This window comes from Myotis brandtii, unplaced genomic scaffold (genome assembly GCF_000412655.1).
Source record: "Myotis brandtii unplaced genomic scaffold, ASM41265v1 scaffold847, whole genome shotgun sequence".
NCBI lineage: Eukaryota > Metazoa > Chordata > Mammalia > Chiroptera > Vespertilionidae > Myotis > Myotis brandtii.
In genome coordinates this window covers 3,139,834-3,163,822 of record NW_005371441.1, presented here as the reverse complement: position 1 = coordinate 3,163,822, position 23,989 = coordinate 3,139,834, and the positions used below count along the sequence as shown (strand labels likewise).

Below are 23,989 nucleotides of genomic sequence, written 5' to 3'. Positions count from 1 at the left end.
TTCCCATTCCTCTTCTCAACCTTTACTAGTGTCATCATATCACAGAGATGCGGGTGAACTGTAATAAGTGTCACTCTGACATAGGCCCCTTTGGTTTGGCCCCGTGGTTAAGTTTCTTTCTCTGGGCACATTTTTCACGTTCCTCTTTTTCTGTCATTAATTATTTTATCTGTGGCAAAACCTTCTCTTCAGCTAACCCCAGGGTTAAGAAATTCTTGTTCCAAGTATATGTCTCAATGTCAAGATTTTAGCAACTACTCTCCTACCTCTTTTCCCCCTCCCCCACTGAAGAATTATGAGCTAAACTGGACCGAAGCAGAGACTTTAGGAAGAAGTTAGAAGGAAAATGTCTTGTCTGCTTAACCACTCCTACTCCACCCTTACAACTTACTTCAGAATCTGTGTGGAGAGAAATACCACTAAATCTAACCAATTTTGACTTCTAAAGTCAGGATATTTGAAACTCAAACTTTTAGAATAAAATAGTTTTATATTTATGTTTTAATTCACCAAAGTGTTATTAGGAGCTAAGATTTGATCTCATTCCTGGGAAGTGTACTAACAAAACAGCAACATCAGCTGTGCAAAGCAGGCTAACACAGCATAGGTGAGAGAGCCTGTGGGTAAAGAGAAATGGAACTCTGTGTTTTAAACTTTCACTTTTCATAGACCAATGGAGAAAGTTTATAGTTTAAAAACATGAAATAAAAGTGAACATTTCTCCTCTTAGCTACCAATTTGATTGCATATGTCTTGTGTATGTATTTGTTTTATCAACTATCATCAAAATTCCTAGTAGTTGCCTAGTACCTTATAAGTCTTTTCCCATTAGTCATTTCACTTGGTAATGAATCATCTATTCAAATTGAATAGAAATAGTTCTTATTTGAGCACTATGGTGACCTATGTGGCTTTTTTAAATATTGTACCTGTTCTGTGTGTTTTTCAGGTTCCTGAGTTTATTGAAGAGGAAGGAAAAGAAGTGGTTTCACCTTTGGGAGTGCTGTCTTCGCACTGGCTGCCCCCGGGCCTGGGGTTGCATCATGACCCCATAGATCCCGTGAAGTTCAAGGTGTTTTCTGGAGCAGCCTAGTCCTGCTCTGCCTGGAGCCAAGAGTCTCTGCTGTGGGTTTCATGCTGCAGCGGGGACCATGGCAGCCTCCAGGACGGCCTCTCGGTCTCCGCGGGACATTGCCAACGTGATGCAGAGGCTGCAGGGTAAGGCACAGAAGCGGCCCTCGTTTTCGGGCTTTTGTTGTTTCTGCGTTTTCAATATCCGTTTATCTCAGAACTTTTCAAGGCGCTTGCATTTTTATTCAATTTTATGAAATCATAACAAGGAATAGCAAAATGTCTTTCATCCCAGTGTTTTCAAACGAGTCGATGCTACTTCAAGATTCTGTCTTCTTTATGTAGCAAAAAGACAAAGTTCTTATGTTGATTTTGCATCTGCGTTTGTGTGGCCTTAGTAATGGTTATTGGTGTCCAGTGGGAGTTCAGAGTTGTAGCAAACTCTCCTTCAATAACAAATGGCAACACAGCTCCGTGACAGCGCCCCAGAAGGGGTCGTGACAGTGGTAACAAATAACTAGATGCTATTGTCTGATAAGTAAACCAGTGGCTTACTTATCCCAACAGGAAAGCCCTTAGAGACATAGAAAGTCTTTAAGAAAAATGGGGCAAAGAGGCCCAAAGGGGTGCTGAGATCAGTGGTTAGTGGCAGCCTGTGGACTGGAACCGCTCCCACCAGTGTTCTTTCTCTTTGAGAACAAGGTGCTCTTTGCAAGGGAATCAACAGTCAAACGTTATGGCAGCTCATAAACGAGTTCCTATTTGTGAATTTTCTTTCAACATGTATACTCCTTGAGCCATAAAAATCATCATCATCTATAGATATAAGACTGCTTCCCTGTACAATTCCCATTCTACCTCTCCCAGGCTTCAAACGCACGTTCTTAGGATATAAAAATATCCAACGTTAGCAGGGATTTGCTCTAGTCTTTGTCCAACAATGTTATAGGTTGGCCTTCTGGTTTTCTAGAATTTCCAGCAAGTGATCAGTGTGGCTTTGCACCATGGGCATCATATTAATCTGTCATAACTCCACTTCCCTGGCTTGCAGTGGACTTGATGTGCACAGCATTAATTTTCAGTTAAGCACGCTTGACCTTTCAAATACAGACTAAATGCTTAAGTCTGGATATTTATGGCCCGGAACATGCTCCCAGCTTTAGAAAATCAGGTCATGAGTGAAACTGGCAGTTTCCCCACCCGACCAGAAACCACCAATTAGAAGCTCCCCTTGTCACGTGGTCCCCAAACAGATCTCTGTTGAGTATGTGGGCATAGACTTCCTCCATAGTCTGAACAGACCTCTGACTGGGTCTGCCCAGTGCCAGGGATCTCCAGGGAAAATTGTATGTCTGCTTGGGGAGGTGGAGCACTGAATTTGGAGTTCCATGCCTCTGTCTTGTCTTGGCTGTTTGCCAGGGTGTTAATTACTGAACCATTCTGTGCATTTGGTGTCTCAGTGACCTCATCTGCGAAGTAATGGAAAGGAAACCTACAGGTCTCCTACAAACTATGGGGGAAGGTAATTAGGTAATAAAGCAGATTTTCCTTTGAGTGCATTAAATGGGAAAGTTCTCTGGATGCGATTGGCAATAAAGGGAAATTATAAAGAGTAAATTTGAAAATAATTCAGAATTGGCTTATGATCCTACAGACATTTTATTCTTATTTTGGTTTGACAACTCTTTTAAGGTTATGGTTAAGGGTGAGAGGAGAGAGAAGAGTACTGATGTTTAGCTTGGTTTTTTTAAATATATTTTTTAAATGTTTGAATGTAATTTATTTATTTATTCTTTATTGTTTAAAGTATTACATATGAATCCTTTTTCCCCCATTGACTTCTCCCACTCGTCCCCCCCCAGTACATGCCCTCACCCCCAACCCCCTACTGACTGTGTCCATGAGTTACACTCATATGCATGCATATAAGTACTTTGGTTCATCTCTCTCCCTCTCTTCCCCCTCTCTGCGCCTTCCCTCTGAGGTTGGATGGTCTGTTTGATGCTTCTATGCCTCTGGATCTATTTTAGTTCATCAGTTTATGTTGTTTATTATATTCCACATATGAGTGAGATCATGTGATATTTATCTTTCTCCGACTGGCTTATTTCGCTTAGTATAATGCTCTCCAGGTCCATCCATGCTGTTGCAAATAGTAAGACTTCTTTCTTTTTTACAGCAGCATAGTATTCCATTGTGTAGATGCACCACAGTTTTTTAATCCACTCATCTTCTGATGGGCACTTAGGCTGTTTCCAAATCTTAGCTATTGTAAATTGTGCTGCTATGAACCTAGGGGTGCATTTATCCTTTCTGATTGGTGTTTCTGGTTTCTTGGGGGGAAAAAGAAAGTGGGATCACTGGGTTGAAAAATTAAAATATTTTTTGTGGTGGCTATATAAGTGGTTTTTCTTAAGATGTGTGTGGAATGGGGGAAAGCATTGGAGGCCCCCCCCCCCATCCTTCACCTGTGACAATGGATGTCCTATTTAACATCTATGCACTTAGGGACCCCACTTGCAAAATGTGGACTGGCCCTCTCGGGATTGTTGTCAAGCTCAGTGAGATGATAGATGAAGGTGCTTTGAAAACTATAAATACTGTGATGTGGTGAACTGTTGCAATAGCCATGGAAGAAAATTGCATGAGAAAGCAAAGGCCTGATCATTTGTCGCAATTTTTTCAGATTTGGAGAGGATTTATAATGGTTTTATATATTCTGTGCTGTATAAAACTAGTAATTTTATTACATAGTGAGATGACTACACTTACTATATATTTTTTTCCTTTCTAGTCAAAGAAAGCGTTACAACATGTCATAAGGGTACCTGACAAATTTAGAGCAATAAACCTAGCAGTTTAGGAAGAGATGAGATTTCTGAGCACTAGACAGTTATCATTAGCTCTTAGCATCAACTACTTCATTTGTATATACATAGATATAGATATAGATATATATAGATATCTATCTATATAAAAGTCTAATATGCAAAGTATCCCTTCGGGAGTTCGATTGCTTGCTATGACGTGCGCTGACCACCAGGGGGTGGCACATAATGAAGGAGGCCCTGGCTGGCAGCCGGCAACCACTAGGGACCCTACCCGTGCACGAATTTCGTGCACTAGGCCTCTAGTATAGATATATGTGTATATCTATATATACACATATATCTATATCTATATCTATATCTATATCTATATCTATTACTAATGGTTATAAAATGAAAGGTCTTGCGGCCACATCTAGCCTGACCTGCATCAGTGGAAACAAAATGAACCTTGGAAGTGAAGGGGCCTGCAGATCTGTCTGCTCGCCTATTGATCTGCTGGGTGAATTCCGCTGATTCAGCTGGCGAGGGACATGTCCCCTCCTGTGTTCAGCTCTCACTGTGTGGCTCACTGATGTTTTGAGCCCAAGCAAGAGTCAACGTCCCAGACAGAGAAGACCAGCTTCTGTCAAGGGTGTTTAGTGACCAAGTTCCTCATAAATGGAGGGTGGGCAATATTGCCAAGATCCATGGTCGGCAAACTGCGGCTCGCGAGCCACATGCAGCTCTTTGGCCCCTTGAGTGTGGCTCTTCCTAAGCCTTAGGAGTACCCTAATTAAGTTAATAACAATGTACCTACCTATATAGTTTAAGTTTAAAAAATTTGGCTCTCAAAAGAAATTTCAATCGTTGTACTGTTGATATTTGGCTCTGTTGACTAATGAGTTTGCCGACCACTGGCCCAGATAATTAAGAAACATGAAGAAATTTTTTTGAGGAAAAATACTTTTCTATTAACCTAAATAGAACTAGAGTTGCTATTTTCAAAGTTCAAATCCGTAAGAGCATTCTTCTAGAATCTGCATTCCCCCCTCCGCCCCCCTTTTTTGGGCCTGGATAGACAATCTGAGGAACAAATGCCTTTCCGCATCTTGGGTTTTATTACCATATCAGATCCATGTATAACCAACAAAAAGCATGTAGCTTTGAATAGTTGCAACTTGGCTTTCCTCTCTTGCTTATTTAGTTTATAACCATAATATTTGGCTGTTTTATGCTTTTAATTTTTATTTCTAGTGCAAGAAGATTGAAGTGCACACACAGATTGCCACATCATTTAGCTGCTACTGTAGTCATTCAGTATTTCACCTTTGCCAATATTTGTGCTTGTCTGAGCCTCGTGTTTGAGGCTGGGATCCTGAATTATGGATGAGCAGACAGACTGCAATGCGGGGTTTCATTTGATCTTAAGAGTAATGACTGTTTTCTGTAACTTTCATCAATTTAAATACAACCTTAAAAGCAAATACCGGACAAAAAGTATAATACAGGGGTATTCAAATGTTAAAAGCAAATAATTAGTATATACATTTTCTGCTCTTAACGACTATGGGGATCAGTTTAGCAGGTGGCTTGTGGAGACACTTTCCTTTATAGTTACACCTCAAAAAATAAATGTCTAAACTCTCCAGGTTTTCAATTTCTTGAAGATAATAATAAGAGTTTAGCCTCTTTGTAATTTTTCATAGTGCTTCTGACACAATGTTTACTTAATAAAATTTGTTGGCTGACTTTTATTACATTCATTTTTTCATTTGAAGATAATCTACTAAACTTTAAGGATTTTTAATTAATGTATCCATGTTGACTATTGTAAAATAAGGGGCATCAATGTAGTTTTATAGAGCAGGTGGTAAATTCCAGAGAAGATTCAAATGGGCAGGCTCAGGTGTCATACAGAGGTCAATTCAATCAAAAAGTTGGATAACTGACTACAAGGTCAAACTTTGATTTTTAAAACTTGTGAGTAAATTCAAAGAGAAACAAATGAGAAAAAAAGATAAACATTTACTCTTGGAGACATGCCTATGAAGTTTGCTAGCTGTTCAGTAAAAAATAATCATGGCCTCCTTCTAAAATATTTAAATGTTTTTGGTTTACTATAATATTTATTATAAATCTATTACACTGTGAAAGAAAACCTCAGAGTACCAAAAATGTTGACTGAAAAATAGAATAAACAGTAATAAATAAATAATGAAAATGCAATTTTTTAAAAATTTAATATCAAGTAAGCATGGGGAAAGGAATAGTTTCCCATCTTGTGAAGATACTAATTTTTTATAGTTTCTTGAGAGACGCAGTTTTATACTTTATTACTCTGATTTAATCCCTCTTCTTATTAAGTCACAAAACAATGACAAAAATCCATTTATTGTATTGAGGCTGAAATTCTCCTTTGGGTTTAATTTCTTTCCACAATGAATGTTGTATGATCTTATCTTGAATTTAAATAGAATACAATTTTCAGCATATAACAATGAGCATTTCTTTATATTTTGGAACATAGGTTAAATAAATAGTTGATGAATAAATGGATCAATTGTGCCCCCTAAATTAATGAATTGAAAATAAAATTGGTCAAGGCATGTAAAGGCAAAGAAAGAAACCAGTTAAATTGGATCCTACTTTGAAGATATATTTTTTTCCTGAATTTTTTAAAATTAAAATTAGTTTTTGACCATCAAGTTACTTCAAGGACACATATTCTACCTGAATGGGTGACTATGTTAACCTCTCAGGCATGTGTGTTGTTTTTGTAACTATAATGCTTTAAATCCTAAAGGTCTGTTACATTTTCATATTACTTTTTTCATATTACTTTTTAATGTATTAAGGAGCTCACATTTGTCTAATGCCCTATCCTCCAAGTCTTTCTGTTTGCAGAGCCATATTATCCATTATGCACTATGCTGGACAAAGTGCCTGAGGCCTTCTGGATCTTCAAGGGTCTGCAAAAATACTGGCTGTCAAACAGAAAGGGAAACTGCTAAATCCAAATTAACAAACATTTACAAATACTAAAATTATGTCACTGCTAAATCCAAATTAACAAACATTTACAAATACTAAAATTATGTCAATTAGTCACATGTAAATCAATTCAGTTCAAAAATTACATATGTATAAATGTATTTCATATGGGGTATGGGTTCCCTTTGTTGCACTTGATACAGTGTGGGGCAGGCCTTTAAAAGTGGGAGGGTCTAGGGCTTACAAAGAAAAGAGAAAGCATTCCCACGCATTGCCTCCAAATTAATTACTTTTAGCAGACACTTTAATTTTGTTTCTCCCATGGTAAAAACCTTCCTTGACTCTTGACATCTCCATGAAAGTCCCAACTTCTTGGCTCGGCTTCCCTATTCTAACTCCATCTTAATTGTCCAGCATTTGTCTCCTCTAGCTCCAACCAGATATCTGCCAAATGGCACGACTTGCAATATCCTGAAGGTGCCCTGACTCTTCTGTTTCCTCCTGGAGCACTTCCAGGACTAAGCTCTATTGACTGCTTCTAAAACTCAACCTATCTTCAAGGCCAAACTCAAGACCCATCTCCAAAGCTTCCTCAACAAAAGCTTTCTCAGGGATAAAATCAGAAATTCTCTCTTCTCTGTCTAAATTCCTTTAGCACTTGTAGCACTGTTATGCAATCTGACATTGCTGTGCATTATGTGACATCGCCGTGTCTAATCCACCCGCTCCAAGTACAGAGTGGCAGGAATTGGGTCAAATTCACATCAGTGCCCTGCACATTGACCAACATGCTACACTTCCTAATGGGGATGCTTCATAAGTACTTGTTAAGTGACTATCATATATCTAATATCATATAGATAGTCAGTGGTGGAAACAGGGAGACCAGGAGAGAGGTAAGTTTGGTAAGAGAGGTAAGAGTGACTTGGACTAGATTTTAAATAGTGGCTAGGGATAGAAGTGGTAAAAACCTAGATAGATGTTTTAAAGTAAAACCAAAATAATTTGCTGATGGACAGGGTGTGGGGTGTGAGAGAGAGGGATGGAAGTTGTCCCCTCATTTTTCATTTTGAAATGAGGAAAAACAAAAGACTGTTGGGGAATATATTGAGGAGGAAAATCAAGGGGTTGTTTTTTGGGGTTTGATTTTGTTTTGTACATGTTATATTTTAGATGCCTGATGACATCCAAACGTCCAAGAAGGTAGTCGAGTCTATATGACTCTAGAGATCAAAGGAGAGGGCACAGCTGGAGAAGACATCTGGGAATCATAAGCACACAGATAGTCTTTAAGGCTATGGACTTGGTTGACACCACCCAGGGAACAAGGACAGAAAGAAAAGAGAGGAGGTTTGAGAAGCAGAGCATCCAACATTAGGGGTGGAAGAGTGAGGAGAGAGAGTCCCACATGTGAGACTGAGAAGCTGCAGCCGAGGTGGGAAAAAGAAGAGAGAAGGGAGATCTGGAACCCAAGGGAAGAAAGTGTTCTAGGAGGAATGATAAATTGTATTAATGCTAATGTTTTCATATGTTCATGTTTCTAAGGTTTATAGTATATAAGTATCGTATAAATCAATGAATAAATAAATAAATAAATAAATAAATAAATAGCAGGCCTGAGTAGGTGCAAGTACATGCGTATATAGTTCAAAATCATTTTGGGAAGAATGAAAGGATAGTCTTGTGCATTGCCAATAAAGAGTTGCAAGGTTACCTGACCAGTGTGGCTCAGTGGTTGAGTGTCGACCTATGAATCAGGAGGTCAGGGCATTTGCCTGGATTGTGGGCTCCATCCCTAGTGTGGGGTGAGCAGGAGGCAGCTAATCAATGATTCTCTCTTATCATTGATGTTTCTATCTCTCTCTCCCTCTCCCTTCCCTCTCTAAAATCAAGTAAAAAATACATTTTTAAATATATTTTTATTGATTAAATATATATATTAAAATATATTTTTAAATTGATTTTAGAGAGGAAGGGAGAGGGATAGAGAGATAGAAACATCAATGATGAGAGAGAATCATGGATCAGCTGCCTCCTGCACGCCCCCCACTGGGGATCGAGCCCGCAACACAGGCATGTGCCCTTGGCCGGAATTGAACCTGGGACCCTTCAGTCCGCAGGCTGATGCTCTATCCACTGAGCAAAACTGGCTAGGGCAAAAAATATATATTTTTAAAGTGGAGTATTTGTCTTCACTTAACTCTTTAAAAAAAAGAGTTGCAAAGTTCTTGGAAGTTACTTGGATAAGAGAAGTATCTTAAGAATGTATTACATATAATTCTGTACTTTCTGTAGAACCCAATCAAAAATGTATCCTAAGAATAAAAGGCCTCTCACTCAGACCCTCATCAATTCTCCATTCTTGTGGAGTTGGGATCCCTCGCTGTGACCTGACAGATGGTCCTCCTGAGAATGGTGCTCCCGGTGATGTCATTTGACAGCTGTGTGTGACTTGCATCTCAGTGCCTTCCTTCCTTGTGCACCTCCTTCCCTCATAAATCTTCACCTGCACCCCTTGACATTATTATTAGATTCTTTTCACACAACAAAGTAATACTTATGGGAAATATTTATGGAGTCAGTGTCATCTATTTTCATTGCTTTGATCTGTGTTTAATTAGGTCACAGTTTCTAGAAAAGAAAATGGGAAATATGACAGTATAGGTGTTTGGATACCTGAAACATTGAGGACTCTGGGATTCCTCTCCATCAAGACTAGGATTAGACCCTTCTCAAAAGCACTATAACTGGAAACTACATTTGCATTTAGGAAAATATTTCACTGAGCTGGTAGCTATTTAACCTTTCCTGTGTTGAGAAAGACCTGAGGCCTTGGGTTAGCCTCTGTAAGAGGGAAGAAGACCACACAGGTGCCCATGAACTTCAGAGTTCCAGTAATGTGTGATTTAGGTTAATATTCACCTATAATGGGGAAAAATACTAGACTTTAAGTTTCATGTGATATATCCCTCGGATACCTTAAGAACCCTAGAAAACCAATTCACATCCCAGGTTATTATTTTTCTCTTTTGTTTTATTTCTAATTGTGGCTGATGAGGATATTGAAACACCTTTTTTTGTGTGGCATTCATACCCAAATACATAGCTTCTAAATGTTGTATGATGTTCTGTAATTTTAATTAAGCACTTATTAATCTTAAGTACTCAGTTATGTACTTGTTTACATAGTTAAGAAGTCATCATGTAAGAATATATATGAAACTTTGCCATATTACTAAGGATGGGCAAATTATAATTTTCTATTTGTTTCTACTCAAATAAATGAATGGAACTATCTGGGAGAAAAATAAATTGGCTGCTGCCTCAAACAGAGTCAGGATCAAGTGATTTATATAACATTTTGAAATCCTTGGATATAGTAAAGTTTGCTTCAGTATTTTTAAAATGGTTTCTATGGTAACATGTTCTTTTTTCCCCATTGTTCACAATGACCTCTTGGATTAAAAACAAACAATTCCTTCCTCTACTGATATTAATCTTTCATGTTTAGTAAACACTGGTCTCCACCCACATTTAAAAAATATAGTTACCACGAATTGTACAACTATCCTCCATTCTTTTGCTTCCTTTCTCCTCAAATGTCACCAACATTGTTCACGTGGCACTTTGAATCCCTTTTATCTATTTATTCTTTATTATACTGTTGACTTTTTTACTGAATTGGGGAGAATTTTGTGATTTCCAAGGACTTATGGGGTTTCTTTTGTTGTTGTTGGTGATGTACTTACTATTTTATGAGCCATACATTCATTTTGCCAAGAAATACACTAATTACATATTCATAGCCTACATCTTCAGCTTCTTTACTTTTCTGAGGCTTCTCACAGATTATCTCATTTTATCCAATTGTGGTTGATGTAATTATTGCTTCAATATTGAACAGAAAAATGTGGAATTTTTGCCCAGAAACCTGGGAGTTAAAACTAGCCTGTACCCTCAATATTGTAATGAGTGATCTTTCAAAACAGAACTCCCACTTTATCCCCTTTTCCTATCACAGTGACTCATCCCAACCTTCAAGATAAACTCATTATGCAAAGAGGATTTTTATTATCTCGCTCCTATTAATCTTCCTTCCTAATCACCCTTCCTAGATTATGGTGTTCCAGGTTTAGTTCCCTAATCTAACTTTGATCTCACTTCCCCTTCTTTGCACGTTCTGGCCCCTAGGCCCCACCCCTGTCCTTTCTGTTTTATTTACCTGGGCTTCTACTCAGGCTCCAGGAAACATTGTGTTCTCTGCGAAGCCTTTCCCAGTATCACCAGCCAAACTGAAAGGCCCCCTCCTTTGCACTCTATTTCAACATGCTTCTATTAAAGTATTAATTACATCAGTCTGTAGTTTGGGTTTGTTTTTCTGTGTGTCCTATTAGGATCTTGAGGGCAAAGGTCTTGTCTTATTCAACTTTGGATATCCAGTCCTGACTGAACAAAAACCTGACATTTAGTTGATGCTCAGATCATTCAGTCGTGTACTCTGACATTTAACAAGTATTTTTGGAGCATCTGTGTCCAAGTCCTCTGACTACAGATATAAACATGATTGATATACAGAGTTGCCATCCTCCTGGGACTGGAGGGACATGATAATTAACAAGGAGTTTATGAACTGGGTGATAGATATGATGATGGGTAAATATAAGTTGGATGAATAAATTAAATTTCCACAAAAACATGCAGTTGTAATTAAGTAAATTGACCAGGGTAGCAGACCATTCAATGGTCTAAATTATTTTCATGTAGTCTTTTACTCTGCCTGAGTTGAAAACACCTTACCCTTAAAAGCCCAGATCCCACCCAGCTGGTATGGCTCAGTGGTTGAACATTGACCTATGAACCAGGAGGTCACGGTTCAATTCCCGGTCAGGGCACATGCCAGGGTTGTGGGTTCGATCTCCATTGTGGGATGTGCAGGAGGCAGCCAATCAATGATTCTCTCTCATCATTGATATTTCACTCTCTCTCTCCCTTCCTCTCTGAAATTTTTTTTAAAAAAAAGTATGCATATATTTTTTTAAAAAGCCCAGATCCTTAGTTTTATATGAGATAGTTGTTTAGATTGGAAGAGGACTTACACTTCATAATTTAATGTTTTTATTTTGCAGTGAAATACAGTCCTGTAGCAGTGAAGTGAAAAGCCAAGGTTATAGGTGGATATTTGAGGAACTACAATCTCTGAGAGAATTGAAGTCTAACTTGATATTCATGCATTAGTGCATGTTCCTTCAAGGCTATTCTTTTGTGTATTTGCTAATGATCTCTGGATAATTATGGGTGTGAGGCAAGATTGGCTACATAATTTTCAGGGCCAACCACAAAGTGAAAATATGAGCCCCTGTTTAATACTTGTTAAGGGTAATTAACATGCAGCAGAGCATTAGGCCAGGTGTGGGGCCCATCTGAGCACAGCGCCATGTGCAATACTCAAGTCAGACACTTTTAGTTCTGCTCTGACTTGAAAAGCCAGCACTGGCAGGAGATGAGACTTTTGAGGACTTGGGCCCCTGAGGACTTTAGGGCCATCCAAAAAAGAAATTAAGAGGTGGGAAAGGGTGAAAAGGCAAAGAAGCCAAACGTCTAAGAGAGCCCATAGCTATTTCAAAATTGTATCTGGAATCAATGTTGCATAAAAGCAAGCAAGAGGAGGGGTCTTGCCATCCTCATGTCAACACTCCCCTGACCAGAGCACTAAGCTCGACCTTGAGTGCTGGAAGCCATTAGTCAACTGCCCCAGGAGTTCAGCACCAGGGGGCTTGGGAGTCTGCCCGTCACATACCACCTATCTTCCTGGGTTCAAAATAACTAATCACAAAAGTAAATTCATGGCCACTGGGTCTCATACAGTAATATTCTTTCTGGGTCTCATTCAATAAGAAACAGGTATTCTGAAGTCATTTTGCATTCAAATGTTGATAGTTTTTAATTTACATATTTATAGTAGGTAGATACCTATGTATAATGAATGCATGTTAAAAACTAATATAAAGCATGTTTAAATCAGACTGGAAACATGCTAATACAAATAGCACTCTTTAACACTTTCTATTTGGTTTTATATCTATTTTCTAAGAAATACGTGAGTCTCACTTTTGTGAAAACAATGGTTCATTTTCTAAATAATAACTTTCACCACTATAATAATAATCAGACAAACAATGAAGGAATGTTATTTCTGATATGTTTAAAGGTTTGTTTATTTTCTTCTGCTGCTACTTTGTACTTTTAAAACAATAGTTTTGTGATGTCACCTCTTGAAGATACTTTTATAACTTTACTATGATGATAGCAATGGTCACATAAAACTTCATAAAATATCTATAAATATTTGGAAGCAAGCTAGTTATATTAAAAATCCAACTTTGGCTATTTAATATTACCCATAAAAAGATCTGCATTTTTTAAGATTTTCTAGTTGACACAATGATTGAAATCTAAGTGTCCTGAAAGACTTAGAGAATCCCACAGTTTTTTACGAAAAAAATCTTAAAGATCAACTTGCCTAAGTCTGATTTTTTAAAATGAGTAATTTAGGGTAAATGATTAAAGATTAAATGACCTGTACAAAGTCATGTATTTAGTTAAGGCAAAATAAAACTAAAACCTAGATTATATGAAATTTTATGGAATTTTCTCCTCATGGTAAAATTATATGGCTCATTCATAAGCATTTACTTCTTAGCTCTGTTTTGAGTTGAAAAGCAAGGTTGATATTTGGTGTGTGCTTAGTTCATATAAAATTATGCACTTTGTATTTACCTCAAATTAGAGCACTTATTACAAATAATTGGAGCTGTTGAGGGCAGAGCCAATGTCTTTTTCTAAAGCAAAATATGGTAAATGTTCACTGAATATTTGTTGAATGGATATTAGATTTGTAAATTTACCTTCTTCAGTGTGCCTTTGAAGAGAGATAGAGATATAAAGTGAGCTCCAGAGAGAGAGAGAGAGAGAGAGAGAGAGAGAGAGAGATTTAGCTCATCACATTTTAACTGCTTCAGTAGAACTGTTGTGAAGTTTTCTCTATAGGTATTGCTAACTTGCTGTAGTCACTTGAACTAGTAAATAGTAACTATTAGGCTATAGCTTAAAATATAAGGCTGTTGCCCGGCCAGTGTGGCTCAGTGGTTGAGCGTTGATCTATGAACCAGGAGGTCATGGATTGATTCCCAGTCAGGGCACATACCAGGGTTGCAGGCTCAATCCCAAATAGGGGTTGTGCAGGAGGCAGCCAATCGATGATTCTCTGTCATCATTGATGTTTCCATCTCTCATTCCCTCTCCATTCCTTTCTGAAATCAATAAAAATATGTTTTTAATAAGCATATATACATATGTATACTTCCAGAGCATATATAAATATGTTTTTAATAAGCATATATACATATGTATACTTTCAGAGCGTGTGTGTATGTGTGTGTGTGTGTGTGTGTGTGTGTGTGTGTGTGTGTGTGTGTATCACTGTTCTCAAGGACTCTTTTTCTTCTGAAAACTTTGCCATACAAATGGCTAGTTTCTTTGCATTTGTGTGATCTGTTGTTTGTGAAATGCAGAATGAGTGACAGTTCAGCAGATATTTCATCCCCACGATAAATATAAATTGAACGCCTCCTATGTTCCAGAGATAATAGTATAAAACATACAGGAGCTAACTCTGAAACTCACCACCGTGTCCTGACCCTTCATAGCTAGTGACCAGGTTGGAACCAAGATTGAAGAACTTTGCAATGAGTCCCTGGACAGGGGACAGAGATGCTCTGGAAGTGGGTTGAGATCCCTCCTGAGCTAACGGCAGGCAGCCCCAGGCATCTCCCTGGCTGCTGCTGAGCTGGTGCTCTGGCTTGGGCACTGGCCCGTCCTCACATTCATTCTCAGGCCAGGTTACAGGAAGTAGGCCGCATTCTGACAGAACTGCCAATGAGCTCCCCCCGCTGCCACACCCCAGAGGAGCCCTTGGGTTGCAGACAACAAGCATGGCTCCTTCTCTCTAAGCATCGCCAAGCCACAGACGATGAAGATGGAGGGTTGAGGAATGCTCACATCCTTCCCCACAGTGCATCTCTGGTAACGTTAACCCACTTGTCATTCTACTAGGGAAAGTGGCTTCGTTCCATGTCTAAGACATCTAGGAATAGTAATTGTTAATTACTACTTTTCTGAACTTCATGTTTTAACTTTAGTTTGGGTAAGGTATCAACTAATTTAATAGCATACTCTGCTCATTTTAGTTAAAACCAAGCATTACTCTAGTCAATATATATAACTCCAATAATAATTACTTTAACATTTTATTTAGTTAGTTAGTTTTAGTTATTATTATTTTTAAGTATATTTTTATTGATTTCAGAGAGGAAGGGAGAGGGAGAGAGAGAGAGACATCAATGATGAGAATCACGGATCACTGCTTCCTGGTATATTTTTATTGATTTCAGAGAGGAAGGGAGAGGGAGAGAGAGAGAGACATCAATGATGAGAATCACGGATCAGCTGCTTCCTGCACACCCCCTACTGGGGATCGAGCCTGCAACTCAGGCCTGTGCCCTTGACTGGACTCAAATCTGGGACCTTTCAGTCTGTAGGCTGATGCTCATTCCACTGAGCCAAACTGGGTAGGGTAAAAAAAAAATTAAACTAGTAAAAGCACCAAGCCTTAATTGCAATCACAAAATTTTCTTTAAACATCTGCATTTAGAAAAGTAAAATGGTTCTTATGTCTTATGCTTACTTTTTCAGCCTCTTCTCACAGGGCCCAGAAGGATCCTGTTAAACCCTAAGTCAACCCTCATCCCTCCTCTGTTCAGCAGCACCTCCATGGCTCCCACCTCATTTAAGATCAAAGCCAAAGTCTTCATAGTGGCCCACAAAACCTGTACGTCTGATCCCCATCTCCTCTGAGGCCTTACCTATTACTTTCCCCTTGTCACTCTGCTCAAGCCCCACTGGCCTCCTACTTGTTCAAATCTCAGGTCTCTGCCTCAGGACCTTTGCACTTGCTTCCCCCAGCCTGGAATCTTCTCCCCTCAAATATTCACACAAATCTCTCACTTCTTTGGCCTCTACACAAATGTCCTCCTGTCAGTGCACCCTTTCCACTAGTTATTTATTTTTAATCCTTACCTGAGGATATATTTATTGATTTTTAGAGAGAGACGAAAAGAGAAAGAGATAGAAAATGAGAGAGAGAAACATCAATGTGAGAGAGAAACATCGGTTCATTGCCTCCCGTATGTGCCCAGACTGGTATCATCCCCTGACTGGGAATCAAACCCAAAACCTCTTTGGTGCTCAGGACGTCACTCCAACCAACTGAGCCAGCCAGTTGGGAAGCTTTCTGTACTTTAAGAAAAACTATCCCTCCAAACTATAGTGATGATTTTTAAGTGATAGTGAAAACTATCACTCCAAACTGTCAGTGAGATAAAACAAAAATATATTACATGGGTTTCTAAAATGTTCCCCACATGTAAATAGCTTAATTTTCCAAGGTTATCTAAATAATATGTTTCTTAAAGTTCAAGCAACTTCGGAAGATATATAGCGATAATCTCTCCAATACCACACATAAATAGATGAGAAGGATAGATAACGATAGATAGATACATACATAGGTAGATACATAGATAGATACATAGATTAGTAGATATTATTTTAGTGGATATCTTGCCAAGTTAGTACACGTTTCCCATTGCTATGGAATATTCTCAGAGGAAGTTGCTAACCTTTTTCTTCACATATGATTACACTAGCTAACCCGGAAAGAGAGCAGCTCTCCCGCCATCCACGTCTGACTTGAAAGGGCACTTGGAAAGGAGATTTGTGTCAGGAGCCGATGCCTCCTTTCTTTTGATTCCCATGGGGCTAAAGGCAGAGCATCAGTAACATGTCATTTAAAAAGACACAAACATGTTTGCAACATAACACCACCTGTGTTATAATAAAGCTGAATTTAGTCCTTGGATTGCAGAATATACCATTGAGAACAAGGAGGCAAGCCAAAACATATCTCCAGCTCCAGTGTAATATATAGGCAATTGGCTTTTCTTTTCCTGTCTCTTGAATCACCCAGACAGCTGCCTCAGCTCCCATTTTCATGCTGTGAGTGGGAGTGAAAAGCTGTGAGAAGTCATGAAAATAATAAGGGCCATGACGCCGAAGTCTTGCCTCATGTTCCCGGCCATGATTGCCAGTATTTCACCTGCACAGTAGTTACTTTGGTCTGAAATACACAGATCCTCTGCCCTGGCCAGCCCCTGCTGCTGCCTCTTCATTCTGACCTGTCTCATATTTACTCCTAGTGTGTTCCTCGGCTCATGGTTAGTGGCCACAAAAGGGACACCTCTCCCACTAAGTTAGCTCTTAGAGTAGGACTGGGTCTTTCTCTCCCTCCCTCCATTCCTTCCATACTTCTCTCTTCTCTCTTCTCTCTTCTCTCTTCTCTCTCTCTCTCTCTCTCTCTTTCTCTCTCTCTCTTGTAACTATGTAAAACTTGACAGGTATTAATAAAAAAATAAAACAACTCTGGGTCGGGTTTTAGATCATGAGAAATCTTTATATCCTACTTGTTCCAGAAAGGATTGAAAATAACAAAAATATATACAACCAGATGCTGTCTGTTTTTAAATGAGGAAGTGAATAACTTAGGCTGGAAGAAAGTATAGTGCTAATTAACATGCCTTCATTCTTCACTTCGATCCAAGTTTCACTCACACTGAGGGCTGAAGGAACTGGGAAGGTGGAGGAGTGGAGAGTGGGGAAGAGCCACTCATGGATGTTTCTAACTCTCTATCCCTCTCCCTTCCTCTCTGTAAAAAATCAATAAAATATATTAAAAAATATTTAAAATAAAAATAAAACAACTCTGGGTCGGGTTTCAGATCATGAGAAATCTTTATATCCTACTTGTTCCAAAAAGGATTGAAAATAACAAAAATATATACAACCAGATGCTGTCTGTTTTTAAATGAGGAAGTGAATAACTTAGGCTGGAAGAAAGTATAGTGCTAATTAACATGCCTTCATTCTTCACTTCGATCCAAGTTTCACTCACACTGAGGGCTGAAGGAACTGGGAAGGTGGAGGAGTGGAGAGTGGGGAAGAGCCACTCAGCTCCTTATCCCTAAGCTGTGGAGCACCAGCCTTGGGCATCTATTGAGGGGACATAAGCACTGGACCAAAATGAGTGGGAATCAAGGGGCAAGACAATCCAGGACAAGGAGTCTCTGGGTGGATAAACTGAAGCGGTAGGTGAACACAGATGTTTCCAAAGCATGTGTAGCCTTTTACACACAGCCCGTGACTGACCGTAAGGGGGCCGATATGGAATCAGTAAGGAAGAGATACGCCTCATTCGTCTTAGATGTTTTCACATTGCCTAATGCTTAGATTCATCATATGAACTGTTTCTCTCGGTGCTATTTAAATTCCATTCCTACTGAAACTATTACTAAATCTACTGACTCTCAAATCATTTCATGATTTATAACCTTTCCTATGGGTGTCGAAGGGGCCCCTCTGCCCATGGCCTGAACTTCATTTTTGCTCTTGTAGCCATTCAGCAGGGCTGTATCCTGCCTGGAACCTTTAAGGAAAGGAAAGAAATTACATCTTTATCCTGCCGTGGTTTTGTCATTGGGCTTAGGCAGCCATCTTCCACTTGCTTCATTTGCCCCTACCAGAGGTCTCAATGCATTGGTGGTTGAAAGTCAACCTTAACCTATTGGTTTGTCTAAAATGCATTGATTATCCCATGGTTAAGGATGAATACCCAGTTTATTCAGTTAACTCTGTGCCTAGTTGGGTCTACTATTGTCCATGGTCTTGACAAATGGCACCATCATCCATAAATAGTGTCTCTAGATTACAGCAAATGCTTTAGGCATTGAACTCCCTGAACTTCTACCGACATTCCTGCTTTTTGTATAAACAAGTGCTCCCTAGCTTAGTGTAAATTATTAGAATACTAGAGGCCCGTTGCAGGAAGATTCCTGCAAGAATAGGGCTTCCTGTGGCCATAGCGAAGCAGAGAAGGGAGCGAAACCCACTGAGGCGGGCTTTGCTCCCACCTCCACCGCCCACTTGCTTCCCTCTTGCCTCCGCCACCCCGCTTGCTTCTCTGCAGCTTTGCTCCCTTCTGCAGCACTTGGCTTCCTTCTACATTGTCTTCAGTCTTTGCTCGGCACCTGCGTATGCAAATTAACCGCCATCTTTGTTGGATTAATTTGCATACTCATCTGATTGGCTGGTGGGCATAGTGGAGTGACACCAATTTGCATGTTTCACTTTTATTAGTGTAGATACCCTATATTCAATTGAATGAACAAGGTTTCCTCACCTTAGACCACCTCAAACCACCTCAGATCAACAATGCCATTTCCATTTCCAAGTTCTCTTTGGTGTCTTAGATCTGGAAGGTGATCTTCTGAGATTGTCTTATTATAGGCTTGCTATTGTAATACAGTACAAATGCATGAGAAGGATCATAGCATAGTTTCTTTCAAGAAGAGAGAAAAACTATTTGTTATACCCTTACTGGGCATCTAGATCCTTACTGAAATACCATTTTTACCATGGGTATAGTTAAGTAAGAGCTTTTAAATTTCACAGTGCATAAATTCATTTTTAAAATTTCTGAGAACTACACAGATTACAAATTTTTCTTTATGAAATAAAGAACCATCTAGAGGAAAACTCCTCCAGTGATTCCAACTTCTTCCCATCTCTGAGTTTCTCTAAACATCAAGAATTTAGATTGCCTGAGGGCAAAGCCAAGAAGAAAGAGGCAACTGATCCTAGGAGATGGAGCTAAAAGATTGTCATTACTTAGAAGAAAAATACAGAGGCAGATTTTCAACAGATCCGTTTGTTTCTTTTTTGAATTATCTGCCAGCAAAATAACACCTCTGCTATAAGGGAGAAAAGCTACCATCGCTTCTACCTGGTCATGAACCATCCTAAAATTCTGCATCCAATTCTCTGTATAAGATAAAAGAGACACAAAAGACATTTTTGTTTATTGTTGTTGTTTTTTAATTAAGAAACATTTTTATCATAATTATCATCATTTACTAGCCTTTTAAATAAAAATTATTACATAGATGGTGCATTTTATACTCCTGTGTCTAAAAGAAAGCTATACAAAGGTGAGATCTGTTTGAACTATCATTTCCTTCTTACCTAGGTAGTGACAGCTGTTCCTTTAGCCTCGCCATCTGTTGTCTTGTTTTGTCACCTCTTCTATGGTTTTTTGCCAAATCAAATCTATTCTCTTATTGTTAAACTGTTTATTTTTGTTACTATATGTGAAGTTTCAGGGCTTGTCAAATGCTACTACATTTAATATATCGTCCAGTCCTGGCTCATACTAATGGGTTTTGCTGGCTTTTGCTGCTACTTGCTGAATCTTTTCAAATAAATGACAGAATCTTTTCAAGTCCCATGTTATTTTGGGGTTCAACCCAGCTAGTTACTCTTGATCATCATAGTAGTTCTTGTATCTCCACTTACCTTGTCTTCCACTTCTTACCAATGAGATATCATTCCACGTATTTAACACTCATCCGTTTACTAGTGGCACCTTATTAGAGTGCTTGCGTGTGATCTTCTACGCTATAGGACAGATAGACAGTTTCACGCTTGCCATTGCTTTTTTAAGATAAGCACACGGTAAAAGATATAGTGGTGTAAACAAAATATTATCTCTGAATACACTTGATTTAAGTGAGCATACCAATGGATTTTAATTTTTACCATAGACAAGCAGTAGAAATTTAGTTATACAAATGATCAGTTTTATAATCACTAGTTTGGGATTCTTACTAAAGAAATTGACCTAAGTCATGCAACTTTTTGTAGTTTATTCATTTTTATCTGCAAATTAAGAGAAAAACACTGAAGTATCTGGTCATGGTAGATATTGTCCAGAGCCCTAATTCCAAGATGCATGATGCATGCCATCTGATGTTTACAAATAAATTTACCTCCATGCGCTTAATGCAAAAACCTCATGTTGCTGAAAACTCAAATGTTTGTTGCTTTATTAAAATATCTGCAGCCTCCCAGAGTAGTGCATTTAAATAAAATCCATCACTTTATTTCAATTCAATAAAAATCCTCCATGACTTATTCCTTTTTTAATTTTACTTTTTTTTAGTTCTTTAATCTGAGTGTCACCCATGGAGGATTGCTCAGATGTCAAGAGAGGGAAGTAGGAGGAGTTCCAGAAAACCTGTGGTTGTATGATAACCTAATGATATCAGATAAGAAGATCCAAATAGGATTGGGAAAAAAATCTTCCTCTGTATTCCAAGCACTTATGAGAGCAATCCTCAATGATGTTTTCCTCGGCAGGCTCATAGAGCATTTATTAGCGGGTGGGTTCTCCAGTCAAAAATGTATGACAATTTGAGAGATTCATAAGGGCGTGGACCTAGTGCTTTAAATAAATTCAGAATGATGATTTTTCTTTCCTATGAATTTTTACTATTGAAATTATTAAAGAAATGGTAAACTTTCCTGGACTGTGTTGCCTGTTTATAAATGTCAGATGAACGTTGAAAATCACATCCCTATGTTGGCACTCATTTTTGTTTTGAATATGATGAAAGACAGAGAAGAGCCCTCTGATCTCTTACAAAAGAGAATGACATCATTTGAAATTACTAATTATTCTGCCCTTCTCTGTGACACAGATGAACAGCAGCAGAACATCTGGGTTAACAAAGACCAGCTAGATGAGAAATAATACTACTTATTATGTCATAAAATGCTTTTGTAGGTCAGTGTATCATCTGTCCGAAATAGACAAAGTATTGAACGAGTATGTATATGTTATTGTCACTCAGCCTATTGGATTCTCTTTCTGCATAACAAAAGCAGATTTACTCAAACTCCTGGAAGCCATTATTAACTATCAATAGTGATGAATAATTGCCACATTTTTTTCCTTTTGTGATCTATAAATAGTAAGCTTTCTTTTAACTCTACAAATTAAGAGTATACAATGTCCAAATTAAGAGTATGCTGTGTTATTTTGAAAATCCTGAAGCTGAAACCATATTTATTTTAAGAAGATATTGCTAACAGACCATTGAGTTTGTGAAAAAATGTCCAATGAGATTTAAGTAATTGAATTATATAAAGAAGAATGGTTTTAATATTTTAATGTGTATGTTCAGTTCCTGAATCTGAGCTCCAAGCATGAGCTTTTTCCTCCTGGAGCCCCAGGAAATATTTCCTCTCTCACCTTGTTTAGGTGTAATAAAAGGGCAGTATATTTGTTATCACTTTATCAACTCAGTGATTCTGCTACTAAATTAGAGAGAGCTCATGGATCAATTCTAGTCTCAGAAAAAAAATGGAGAAAAATCTATATATATAAAAGGCTAAGCGTCTGTCCTACCACCTCACCATCTGACTGGCCAGTAGGTATGATGCACACTGACCACCAGGGGGCAGATGCTCAATGCAGGAGCTTCTGAGCTGCACCCCGGAAGCACCCCGGAAACAGAGAGGACCACCAGGGAGCAGATGCTCAATGCAGGAGCTTCTGAGCTGCGGTGACTTGGCAGCGGCAGGTCTCCTGTGAAGCACTCCGGAAACAGAGAGGAGGGAGCCCAATTCCTCGCGGGGCCATGCGATTCCACCTTCAGGGTTATGTTATATCATGTAGTTATTGTTTATTTATTAATCAATTTATATATTATTTTCATGTACATTTTACTAATTTTCTTTCATCTCTGATCGCTCTATAGTAGAGAAAGAGCGAATAGCGATATTAAAATATTTTTCTAATTAATTTCCTTTCAATGTGCATGAGTCCATGCACCAGGACACTAGTATACATATAAAAGAATTGTCATCATATAAAAAAAAGATATTTAATACCATGCTTACCAAAGGGACTGTGAAAGAAAAAGGGAGTTCTTCTAAAGGAGAAAAGCTTTCTATTTGACTATTTTATCATTAGAAATGCATTCTACAATTGAGGGATAATTCCCACGGTCTCTGAAGTTTATGCTTACTCATTCTGAGAACATCAGGTATCTGGGCTACTGAATTAAACCCAATCCAACAGGTATTTATCTTGCATTTGTTCAACCATATAAATTTCATAAGGTAGAAAGTCTGAGGCAAAGAGGAAAATACCGTAGGGAGTTTTAGTGACTGTAAGATGCATGTCTCTTCTATTTTTAAAGATAAATTTACCTACACATGCTTCATAGGCCAACATCATGTTGCTCAAATCTCAAATGTCTGTTGGCTGTCTAAAATATCTAGAGCCCCTAGAGCTGTGCATGACAAAGAAATTCATCACTTCACATTCAATTTAAGAAAGATCATCCATGTCTTTAAAGATTTAAAGATGTGAAAAGTAGTTTCATTGAACCTTACTTTATCTATCAATTTGACATCCACATTTTTCTTGGGCATATGCACAAGAAAAAGTAGATTTATAGTTGTTAGTGTACAAAACACAGAGCTTATTCTTATATTATTATTTGTTAATTATTGTATTCTTATTATTAACCAGCTTTTGCACCCTCCATCCCCCCTCCCCCCCACTATGGAAGCACTCATGTTCACAGAGGTTGGGCACATTTTGTCTGTACCTTTGGAGAGAACCAGTCCTTTATGAAATAAGCCAGTGTTCTGGTAAGTTAGACTGTCTATAATGCCCAATTTACTTAAGGCTGTCAAATTCAACAGGAAGGAAAGATAATAGGGAGGAAGATCTCTTTTCAATTAATTTTTAAGATGGCATTAGTGAAACTATAAAAATCATGCTTCCTGTACCTGTCTCTTTCACTCTGCCTATATATCGCACTTACCTTGAGCCTAACTAAACATCTAATACTTCCAGTCACCACGTGGAGTGGAAGGCTTAAAGAAATAAGAGTAATTGAAGGAGACTTAAGTTTAAACTATAAACATAACATTTTTGAAATGAGAAAATAGTTTAAAAATATTTCATTATGGAAAGCTGACATTTAGATATACACTGAGTGGCCAGATTATTATGACCGGCCAGATTATTATGACCACCCCATCAGTACTTCATTGACACTTCCAAAAATACTGAATATTGAAAACTTCCTAAGCAA

General features: G+C 38.3%; 1 protein-coding gene across 1 annotated transcript in view; it reads left to right on the top strand.

Moving 5' to 3' along the window:
• SYNE1 (spectrin repeat containing, nuclear envelope 1) overlaps positions 1–23,989 on the top strand; it is a 407,398-nt gene that overhangs the window by 6,581 nt on the left and 376,828 nt on the right. The window contains exon 2 of the mRNA XM_014532125.1: positions 950–1,218. Within this exon, the coding sequence (XP_014387611.1) occupies positions 1,152–1,218 (67 nt within the window). The 5' untranslated portion in view covers positions 950–1,151. The remainder of the gene's footprint in view (positions 1–949; positions 1,219–23,989) is intronic.